Source organism: Eutrigla gurnardus (assembly GCF_963514095.1).
Source record: "Eutrigla gurnardus genome assembly, chromosome: 1".
NCBI lineage: Eukaryota > Metazoa > Chordata > Actinopteri > Perciformes > Triglidae > Eutrigla > Eutrigla gurnardus.
The window spans coordinates 34504151-34515903 of NC_139915.1; the positions used below are offsets into that span (position 1 = coordinate 34504151).

Sequence of the window (11753 nt, forward strand, 5' to 3'; positions counted from 1 at the left end):
AGAACCCAAACCCATGTTGGTAAGCATTCCCAGTGGCCTCGCAGCTCTCCACTATTCGTGGACTATTACACAGATAGACATCGTAGCCCCGCCAACTTGCTTGGGATTCCCCGCAGTCTATCACGGAGCACAGGTCGAATGTGAACATTGTGGTATCCCCGGCAGTATAATTTAAAACTATTTTAGCACCGCACGCGACTTCGGGGATCTGGAAAGTTTTCGTTTGTTCCCTTTTGGGACGTGTTAGGTAAATGTTGGTGGAATTGTCTCGCTCTTTGTTTATTAGTTCGAGTTCTAGTAGAAGGAGTATTACCGCCACCCCGGATACACCCATGATCACGGTGCACATCGTTTTCCCCCATGGGAGATAGTCTGCATATCTCCACCTCCGTCTTTCCTCCGGTGCAACAGACGGATCTCCGAAGAGTCTCCTAAAACTCCTCGGAGTCGTCATTTTGGGCCAAATCTGTTCTCACTTCCTGGAGTGAGCGAGTAGGTGGTGATGCTGGGGCACAATGTGTCAGGTGGTGCCAGGGTGCTCCTGCTTTTCCCTTGACCTGGACCGAGTGTGAAGTAACCTCCTTCACTTCGTACGGACCAGTCCACCTGGGGTCTGTCCACTTTCTTTTGTGAACCTTGACCCTGACCCAGTCTCCTACTTTGACTATCGTCCCCTGCTCTTCGGGATCCTTCTCCTGTGCCTTCTGCACCTGTATTGAGAGGGCTGAGACAAGAGATATTAGTTCTCTCATGTAGTCGGATTTTTCTATCTGACACACATCTAAAGGAGGTATATGTCCTCCATCACGTGGCGGGCCAGGCATTGGCCTTCCCGTCAACAACTCATGGGGCGACAGGTGCGTGCCTCCCCCTTTTGAGGTTCTCATGGCCATGAGAGCCAAAGGGAGGGCCTCCAACCATGTCATCTTACTGCCCGCACATACCTTGGCTATTTTAGCCTTCAATGTTTGATTCGCGCGTTCCACCAGTCCCTGGGACTGTGGATGGTAGACCGAACCAAAACTGTGTGCAATCCCCAGGAATGCCTCCACTTCACTCAGCATCTGATTATTAAAATGTGTCCCGTTGTCTGATCTGATACGTTTCGGTACCCCATATCTGGGTATTAGCTCTGTTTGCAACCACTTTATTACTGTCTTCCCGTCTTCTCTATTTGTGGGGATTGCTTCTACCCATCTTGAAAATCTGTCTACCATTACCAAGATGTACCTCTTTCCCTGTACTACGTTCTCCTGTCCCATATCTGTATAATCTATACTAATATCTTGGAATGGTGCGAGAGGTACGGGGTAGGATCCCATGGGCGTTTTGAATGGTTTTCTTGGGTTGTGGTTTCCACAGACGACGCATTCTTCGCAGTATAGTTTTGCCATGCTGTCTAGGTGTGGGTGCCACCAGAGTGCTGAAATGTTCAAGAGTGTTTGTCTTTGTCCTTCATGGGTTGGTCCATGGGCTTCTTTTAGTAGGGTCGCTACTAATTTTGCTGGTGCCACTATCCTTCCATCATGTGATCTCCAGAGACCTTCTTTCTTTGTGGCCCCCTTTTGTGTCCATGTCGACCATTCGTACGGGCCTGCTTGTTCTTGTATCTTTTTTAGGTCTTCTTCGGTGAGTTTAGGTTGGGGGGGCGTCAGCCTGAGTACCATTTGCTTTGGCTGATATCCTCCTGCCTTTTTGGCCGCCTGATCTGCAGCCTCGTTTCCTTGACTGATCCTGGTGCCTGTTTTCTCATGTCCTTTGCACTTCATTATGGATACTCCTCTTGGTAGGGTGATTGCTTCCACCAGCTCTTGTATTTCTCTTTGGTGTTTGATTGGGGCGTTGCTGGATGTTACGAATCCCCTCCGTTGCCACATGGGTGCATCTACTTGTGCCGCCCCATGTGCGTAAGCAGAATCTGTAAAGATGTTCACCGTCTTTCCTTTGGCCAGTTTCAAGGCTTCGGTGAGCGCCTTGACTTCTGCCATTTGCGCTGAAGCGGGTTGTGGTATTACTTCTGCTTTGAGCGTCTCATGTCTTCCATTGGAGTGTTGCTGAACCACTGCATATGATGCCTGGTTCAGTCCGTTTTCTCCTCGGTAGCAGCATCCGTCAGTGTAGAGCCAGAGTTCTGCTTTGGGATCTATGTCATTTTTCAGGTCTTGTCTGAGCTTACTTTCTTTGACCGCAAGTTCTTCACATGAATGTGGGGTTCCTTTCCCAAAGTTTCCGGCCATGTTCCTTTCGGCTGCGACAAAGGTTATATGTGGCCTGGTGCATTCTCTTTGAATCTTGGTTTTTCTGGCCATGCTGAAAGTAAACTCCTTACTTGCCAAAAACGCTGCAACTCCATGTTCAGTGTGGACCTGTAATGGGTGACACATCACTACATGTGCTGTTTTTTGGAGAGCTTTTGCTACCGCTGCAACATATCTGGCGCACATTGACTGTCCGGTTTCCACTGCGTCGAGTTTTGAAGAGTAGTATATCAACACATTCCTCTCTCCCCCTTTTTTCTGATACAAAACAGCATTTAAAAATGCATTTTGTTCAGAAACATCCAAATGGAACACTTCTGTGTAGTCCGGTGAGGTAAGTGCAGCAGCTTGGGAGAGTACTTGTTTCATGTCAGTGAATGCTTGTTCAGCTTCAGAAGTCCAGGGTAGTCGTTCTGTGAGGTTTCGAGCCCCTACCTCGTTGATCATTGTCCGCAAAGGTTGTGTCCGATTGGAGTAATCAGGTATGTGGGATCGGCTGTAGCCCGTTAGTCCCAGAAATGACAGCATGTCTGCCACCGTGGTGGGCTTTGGATGGTGTAGGATTGATTCCCTGTGGGCCGTAGATACTCCCAATCCTGATGCCGAGATTTGTCGGCCTAGGAATAGGACTTCTTCTCTGCATAGCTGCACTTTTTCTCTCTTGACTTTGTAGCCCTTTTTGTGCAGAACTGAGAACAGTAGGGCAGTGGCCTCCAGGCAGAGGGTAGATGTTTCTGCTGCCAAGAGAAGATCATCTACATATTGGATGAGCACAACCCCTGGTGGCCATTGGAGTTCTAGTAGGTGTGCTTTTAGTACCTGATTAAAGAGACCTGGCGAGCCCCTGAACCCCTGTGGCAACCGATTGTAGGTGTACTGTTTGCCCCCAAACGTGAAAGCAAACATGGCTTGTGATGTTTGTGCCAGTGGAACACTGAAGAAAGCGTTTGCCAAATCTATGACAGTGAAGTATCGAAATGCTGGGCTTAAACTCGTGAGTGCTACGTGTGGGTCTGGTACTGGATGAACATCTGGAGTCGTTGCATCATTTATAGGGCGGAAATCTTGTACCATTCTCCAGCCCTTTCCCCCTGCTTTCTGTACCGGTAATATGGGAGTATTCCATGGGGAGTGGCACTCGTATATTACCCCGACGTCCAGAAGGCCCTGTATCGTGGGGGCAATTCCCTTCATTTGATCTTGGGTTAGGGGATACTGCCGTCGATAAATAGGAGGTGCATCTGGGTCTTTCAGGGTGACAATCACTGGTTGTGTTTCCAGGGCTCCTACGTCATGGGGGGTTATAGTCCAAAATCGTGAGTTCACCGCATTCAAAACCGCTGCGGCTCCTGGGTGATCCGTACATGGGAGTCCATGTTGTCTTGGCAGTGGTATGTGTTCTGGGAGGGAGACATCCGTGGTATGGGGGCCCGTGAAGCACCACATATCTTCTTCTTTAGCCTTCAGCATATCGGGTTGTGCTGTTTGTTCCCATGTGAGGGTGGTTGCCCTCCTGACCATGGGTCCCAGGCTCCGCGATTCCTGTCCGAATCCTACGGCCAGGGTTACATGTGGAGCAGCTGAGGGGCCCAGGCGATACCAAGGCAATAGCCACGAATCCAGAAGCACCCTGGCCGCGACTCCCTCTCTCCCGCAGTAGATATGGCTGCATACAATGGGAGGGTGTAGATGAGCCATGTTTTCGTCCCAGTCTTCGGTATAGGGGCTATCCGGATCTGACTCCACATCCATGGTGCAGTGTATGTGATCCAGCGGCGTTTTGTATGGGTGCAGGGCGAATATGCGTGACTTCAAAAGGTTGAATTGGTACTGTATCTGTGGGGTCCTTGGGCCATTCTCCAGGAGGCGTAGCCAAAAGACCTCTTGATCCGCCATGAGGGGTTCATTTGCTTCAGGTGCAAGCATCATGAGTCTCACTGGGTTTTCGGGTGTCGATGGTGGCGGGCTGGTTGTTACATGTACTCCGTCATTGTTCATATAAATTGTTAGTCTCATTTTGCACATTAGGTCTCTTCCCAAAAGATTTACCGGGCACTGTGGTGCCAACAAGAAGGAATGTGAGATTTGGTGTCCCTGATATTCCACCGAGAGTGGTTCTGAAAAATACTGTATTTGTGGTAAACCCATCACGCCCACCACCGATTGGGTTACATTCGAAGGTTGTTGCGGTGTTGTTAGACAAGAATAGGTGGCTCCGGAATCAGCCAGCATGGTGTGTGGCCGCCCATTAACATTGAGTGTCAGGAGAGGCTCTGTGGTTAGTCCGAAGTGCACCGCTTCTTGTCCTGATGAAGGGGCGTGTCAGTAAGGGCCTTGATACTGGCTCCCCGGTCCCTGGTACCAGTCCCCAGTATATGCCTGATGCTGGGGCGGCTCAGCCCCCGGTGTCGGTGGGGTGGGTTGTAGCCCGTACGGTGGGATGGGTTGTGGCCCGTACAGTGGCGGTCCCCCTCTTCCTCTTCCTGTCCGCCAATACTGCTGGCAGGTGACTTTACTCTGGTTGACCCCTCCTTCCTTGGGTCGATATGGTTTCCACCACTAGGTGGCTTCGAGGGTTTTTTTGTGAGAGGTCCTTCTGGTTCACTTTCTGACCAGGTCTTTTCTGAACTGCCTTGACTCCTTGATCCTCCAGGGGGCTCCAGTGCCGTTATTCGCTGTTGCAGTCTTTCCACTTCTCTCTTCATTTCCTCTCTGTCTTGGTCTTGTACGAGGACTTCCATGCCGGCCAATGTTAGTACTGGTGCTTGAACTGCTGTGTCTGTGGTCTGTGCAGGCATAAATCTTTGGTGGGTGTAGGGAGGTGGGGCTGTTGGGGGAGATGTCGTTTCTGGAGGCCCAGTTGTTAACTTCTCTGGCAGGACTGGATATATGCCCCCTCCCCCTCCCTGTGTCTCTTCATGTTTGTCTCCCCTCTCCATTCTTCTCTGCTGAAACAGGTCTTTTAGCATTAGATTTGTTACTCTTGTCTCTTCTTCTTGTTCTTCAAACATCTTTTTGAGTGGTTTGAAAAATGATCGCTTGTCCTTTTCAGCCTCCATGTTCTGTCGAGCTCTCTCTAATCTTTGTTTGACATCATTCACCATTATATTCATAGCTTCTCTTGATGGCAGCCCGTCCTTGGTGATCCATCCCTTTATCTCCCACCTTTTCGCTAGTGATTTAACTATCTTCCCATCTCCCTTTTTACTTCTATCCTCAGTCATAACTCTAGCCTTCAAGGTCTCTACGAAGTCTTCCATTTCCCCCTCGTTCAATCCCTCAATATAATCAAAAGAATCGCTCCTAACGTTACCCAGACCAGCCCCAATCCCACTAGGTTTATTTAACAGACTCGTCTTAATGAGCTTTTCTAGTTCTAGTATCTGTCTACTCACTTCCGTTATCGTTGGTGTGTGTGTTTCTGCTGTTGCTGCTGAGTGGAGAGTGTCACTTCCTGGAGTGTGCAACAGGGTGTCGGCTACTTTCTCTTCTTCTTTGTTATCTATATCTCTAAACTCTTCTATGTCTATGTCATAAAACTCCATGCCATGTCTAAATTTTCTTGTATTACAACCACTGCCTACGCTTCTCTGCTCGACAGCGCGGTTCCGGAGAAATTGTATCGTTTCCAAATTACTATAAGTTTTCCTGTATTACAACCACTGCCTACGCTTCTCTGCTCGACAGCGAGGTCCCGGAGGAGTTGTATCGTTTCCAAATTACTATAAGTTTTCCTGTATTACAACCACTGCCTACGCTTCTCTGCTCGACAGCGAGGTCCCGGAGGAGTTGTATCGTTTCCAAATTACAAAGTACTATTTATGCAGTCTGTTGGTTAACCCAAAACACGCTATGTTCGTTAATAGAGTGACTTAATTATGTGCAAGAATTCTCATGTTTCACGGAGTGTGGTGGGTCCGCTACTTCATGATACTGTACACATAAAAGCCCTTCTATTCGTCCTTCATCTCGTGTTTTCTGTTAGGTTCAGTCACACATGTGTACACACTATGGCAGGTTTATTTTATCACTTTTGCAGAATATGTTTTCCTTCTATTTTTTAACATTTTATCCTTTAGTTAAATTTTGTCTAAAGTATTCATACTCACACTCGGAATTTGTTGATCACCTAATTTATATTTTTCAATATACAGAATTCAATTAAATAGGTTTCTGCTTACCTTTTCGGTTGAGCGCTCATGTGATCAACTTTCCCGAGAGTGGATGAATCCTTCTGGCCTCCACTTTCTTTCAGGAGACCCCCCTCCTTCTGCAAGACAGGAGGTAGTCGTTAAAATTCTTTCCTCCTCAAGCTTTTCTCCAAACCATCCTCTGCTACCAGATTTGTTGTGAAAAAAATAGTAAGCTTGAATATAGGAGGAGAGTCTATGGGTTGTATCAATAACAGCGCTTTATTAGCACAAATATCAGGAAAACATATTCCGGCAGTTGTACGTGCACGGACCTAAAAGTGAACTCAACATAGGGTTGAATTTACTCAAAAGGCCCTTAGACAGAGTGCGCAGCGTATTTTATTGAGACTTCCCATGAGTCTGATTGGCTCATTCAATAGATGCAGGCGGAGCGTAATTTTAGTATGCCGTGGCCTGGTTGGAGCGCTGGGTATTTCCACCCACACTGGCTCATACGGTCCATCCCTCCGGGTGATGTCATCTATGTATTGTGTGTGTATGTTGTCGAGATGCATATCATGTGCTTGTCATGTGCTCCTTCCTGGTGCGGCTACACAATGTGTCCGTTCATTGTGTGTTGTCGGGTGTATGTCATGAGCTTGTCATGTGCTCCTTCCGGGTGCAGCTACACAATATGTCCGTTCATTGTATGTTGTCGGGTGTATATCATGAGCTTGTCATGTGTGTGTGTGTGACCCAAATGTGATCCTCTCTTGTGTTTCCTGTTTTCAACGTATGGCGTACAGATGGAATGCCCTGACACAGTTTCTGACCCTCACAATAGTTTTCCACTAGCCTGAACATCTGAGTCTATGTGTAGTAATTTAAAACATGTGTGATTAGCTTATGTATTTACATTTTTCTCCACAATACCATATAATAGGGCTAGGTTAAGGATCATTCTATAGCTTGAATAAAATGAACTGAACGTGAACTATTGAAATGGTGTATTAAAAACTATTCATTTTTAATCTGTGTGAACTGAATTTGTAACTATTTTATGTGAAGTATGGACTTACACATCACTTACAGTATTCATATTGTAATTTGTAGTTTGGTGATCTATTCTATATTATATTGATTTGTTTTTCTCTTTCTCAACAGGTTCCCTTATCCCTGTCACTTCCAACTACTGATTAGCAGCACCCTATAACAACAAAAAGGCACTTTGAAGAGCCACATTTGTATTGTATCTGGTCAGTCTCTCTACTTTCTGTTCTCTCTCTTACTATCTTACAGTGTCTCTCTCTCTCTCTCTCTCTCTCTCTCTCTCTCTCTCTGCTGCATGCTGGGAGTGAGTCGTGGTGTGGAGTGAGACGCTGAGCGTTTGTTCCGTAGTATTTGATTTAATTTGATGTGGTTTATTGGGTATATTTTCACTTTAAGTTTATTGTTAGTGTGTGTGTTAGTGCGTTTCTTTTTTCCTCCTGCCGGTGTCTCGCCGGTCGGCGTCTTTCAGACGCCATGGTAAATGGAGTCACTTTCGACCACCTCACGCGGAAGCACGGCAAGTTAATGCCGGCTTTCCGTGCAGTGTGGAAGATATTGGGCTTGCGGTGGGAGAGCAGGTGGGGCACGGCAGCGTGAGGTCGGCCGCTCGGATGAACAGTGCCGTGGTCATCTTCCTGGATCAGGTGGAGAAGGTGAACCGCGTCGTCGAGACAGGCATTACGGTGAATCAAATGTTTGTGCAGGTGGTGCCGCTGACACAGCCATCCACCAGGGTTATACTATCAAATGTCCCTCCATTCATAACCGACGAATTTCTTAGCAGAGAACTCTCCAGACATGGGAAGGTGGTGTCGCCCATTAAAAAGATAATGTCTGGATGTAGATCTCAGCTGCTGAAACACGTAGTGTCTCACCGTAGACAGCTGTTTATGATACTTAACAATCGGGATACGGAGCTCAACCTCCGATTCCATGTTAAAGTAGATGATTACGATTACGTGATATTCGCCACCTCGTCGGCTATGAAATGCTTTCGTTGTAATGAAGAGGGACACACCGTAAAAGCCTGTCCGAAACAAGGGGATCCGACTCCGCCTGGCCGGGGGGTGACGCTCGGCGCTGTGGCCTTCGGCTGCGGCGGAGATTTCATCTGCTGCAGCCCGGGCTGCGGCATCCGAGCGGCCGATAGCAGCGCCGCGGAGCGCACCGCCTCTCGCTGCTGCTGTGTCCGACCGGGAGCACGGGGGGGTGAGTATGGATGATGTGCACGGTGTGAGCAGGGGCGCAACTACACAGTTTTTTGGGGGTATGCAACATCAATTTTGGTGCCCCCCCCCCCCCCCCCCCAAAAAAAAAAAAAAAAAAATGCACATCTTAGTTAGGCTACAGAAGTTTACTGAAACAGATTTCACATATTTCCATATATACTATAACAACTGAGGTACTTTACATTTACATTGCAAAGGTACAGTAAGTACTGTAAGTGGAGAGATAAAAGTCCAAAGAAAATGTAAATACTTAAGTAAAGTCCAGGTGCTTCAAAAAGGTACCTCAACTAATTACAAGCACTTAGTTACTATCCAGCCCATCACTGGCCAGGGATACTGTAGTAAGGAACTAAATTGTAACATGCCAAAATGTGAAGAAGGCGTGAGTGGGAGACGAGGAGGAGACGAGGCGTGGACTGGTATTAATACAGCCGATTCAGATCTTGACCAATCAAATGAGCTCCTCTCCTCTCCTTTAATGCGTTAGGGGAGGTTCAGTGCAAGATCCGTTACTTGACAACCCGATGACAGAAGCAGCGCCGCCGCTCCCCTCACGCGCTGTGCGCGCGTATCATCATAAAAACAATGCCGATATTATAAAAAACAGGAGAGAGAGGGAGATGTTTTGGTCCGAGAGGCTGAGTTTCCGTTACGCGTGCCATCCGCCTTTGATCTGACGTCAGATGTGACGGGACAATCTATATAGATATAAATTCACGTGTTGATTCAATTAGTTGCATTAAATAGTGTTTGTTGTGATTATTTATTGCATTTAAATGTGCCTGGAACTGTGGAAACCTGCCTGTGAGGTCTCGGTGACGTGTGCGCACTGCGCGCCGTCAGCCAAACTTCCGATCCGCCAGCTGTGATTCGCATTGAATGAATGGACTTTATTTACGCCTTGCGCCGAAAGTAGACCAGGTTCGAGCTGGCGAGCTTGCAGCGCAGTCTCGGCGAGGCTTTTTGCCACGAAACTTCCGCTACGCCAAGCTGAATCTGTGACGCCTCCCCCTGCTGCGCCGCCACACCCATCTTGGCGCAGGCGATCCACCAAACTGCCAAACTGACGATGCGCAAGGCTGCACGGGTCGAAACTTGCATTGCGCCGGCTCCGCCACCCTGCGCCGCCCTGCGCTGCGCCACAAAACTAGGGCCCATTATATTTTCTCCCATCCTTGTTTTGGCGCCCCCCCTGGCGGTGCGCCCATATGCACCGCATATACTGCATACCAACTTTTTGCGCCACTGGGTGTGAGTGAAGATGATCAGATAGGTGAGGGAGAGGTTTTGGGTGATGGTGTGGTAGAAAGTGGAGCGGGGGAGGAAACAGCTGAAAAAAGTGTGAGTGAAGTGTATATAAATAATGGTGGCGTTAGTGAAACGCAGGGAGGGTTATCAGATGAGGAGGAAATACAGGCAGAGGAGACAGGTGTGGGGGGCAGTAAGCCCACATGGGGGGAACAGGTGGAGGAGGCTGAGCTGGAGGAGGAGGAAGAGGAGGCAGTGAAGGTGAAAACTGCTTCCAAGCGAAGGGGAAAAACTAGAACAAAGCAGGAAGCAAAGAGCAGTAAGGTGAAGGACAGACAGACTGTAAGGGGGCAGACAGAGGAAAGTGAAAGTGATGAGTGTGTCTCTGACAGCAGTGACATATCTGGTTCTAAAGTAAGCAACAGTCAACAAAAAAAACTTTACTCTGTAGAATTAATACAGTCGTTTTTAACCAAAACCAAAAATGCTAAAGGGGTTAAAATGGAAGAACATTTCCCAGTTTTAAGTTTGTTTTATACCTCGGCCAGACTCCACATGAGCAAAAAAGATGAGTCTGGTTTTACTGATCAAGAGGTTTTTAGATTAAGGAAACTTTTACCTAAAGTTAAACGACAAATGAACAAGGATGATGATGGGAAGAACTCCAATGTGTGTTTTAAGTAATTTATTGGCTTTTATTTTTGTTCTTAACTTCTTACTTATGGATAATTTTAGAGTGGGAAGTCTAAATGTAAATGGAGCCAGAGAACAAAGAAAAAGAGCAAGTATTTATGAAATGGCCAAAATGAAACATATTGATGTATTTTATGTACAAGAGACACATAGTGACAGCACCAATGAGGCAGACTGGAGGAGAGAGTGGGAGGGGGAAGTCATTTTAAGTCACAACACTTCCCTGAGTGGAGGAGTTGGCTTCCTCCTCTCCAAATCTTTTACTCCGGTCTCACTGGAGGTCGAGCATTTTATCGAGGGGAGGTTGCTTTTAATGAGAGCACGGTTCGGCCTTTTTACTGCTGTTTTTATCAATGTGTATGCTCCAACAACCGGTACAGAGAGGAAGCTGTTTTTACAAAAAACTAATGATGTTTTAAATGGCTGTGCCTCGGAGGATTTTTTATTCTTGGGGGGGGATTTTAACTGTACTGAAAACGCTGCGCTAGATCGCAACCATGCAGAGCCGCATCCAGTTTCCCAACATGTTCTGAGGCAGCTGGTCTATTCTCATGGCCTGGTGGACGTGTGGAGGAGGACGCACGCAGACTGCCGTCAGTACACCTGGTCCCACCTCAGAGAGAGTAGGATCTCCTCAGCTCGATTAGATCGTATCTATTGTTTTAAGCATCATTTTAATATTTTTAAAATGTGCAGTATTGTTCCTTCTGGTTTTAGTGATCATTCTTTAGTTTTGTGTAATGTTTTTATTCAGAATATTATACCTAAAAGCGCTTATTGGCATTTTAATTCAGTCTTAGCATCTGATAAACATTTTAGAGAGGTTCTTATTTATTTCTGGGATGTTTTTAGACAGAGGAAGGGTGATTTTAGCAGTATTAGGCAGTGGTGGGACCATGGTAAGACTGAGATTAAACTTTTATGTCAACAGCACACCCTCAATGTCACCAGAGACATCACCAGATCTATGAAAGACCTGGAGACTGATATAGTGGAACTAGAAAGATTGAGTGAGTCCACAGCAGATCGAGGATATATTGAAATCCTCAAAATCAAAAAGCTAGCGTTAGCAGACCTGTTGGATGTCAAAGTACAGGGTGCACTGGTCAGGTCCCGGTTTCAAGCCAGTGCGGAGATGGATG

At 47.1% G+C, this 11753-nt stretch overlaps 2 protein-coding genes across 2 annotated transcripts in view; both read left to right on the forward strand.

Annotated features, from left to right (window-relative positions):
- LOC311015308 (NLR family CARD domain-containing protein 3-like) overlaps window positions 1-11598 on the forward strand; it is a gene marked incomplete at both ends in the record, with an annotated part of 33564 nt that extends 21966 nt beyond the window's left edge. The window contains 2 exons of the mRNA XM_084012437.1: window positions 7986-8124; window positions 11563-11598. Coding sequence (XP_083868563.1) covers window positions 7986-8124; window positions 11563-11598 — 175 coding nt within the window. The remainder of the gene's footprint in view (window positions 1-7985; window positions 8125-11562) is intronic.
- The window catches only part of LOC311015290 (uncharacterized protein), a gene marked incomplete at its 5' end in the record, with an annotated part of 152915 nt that overhangs the window by 52100 nt on the left and 89062 nt on the right, over window positions 1-11753 (forward strand). The gene's annotated exons all lie outside the window — the stretch shown is intronic.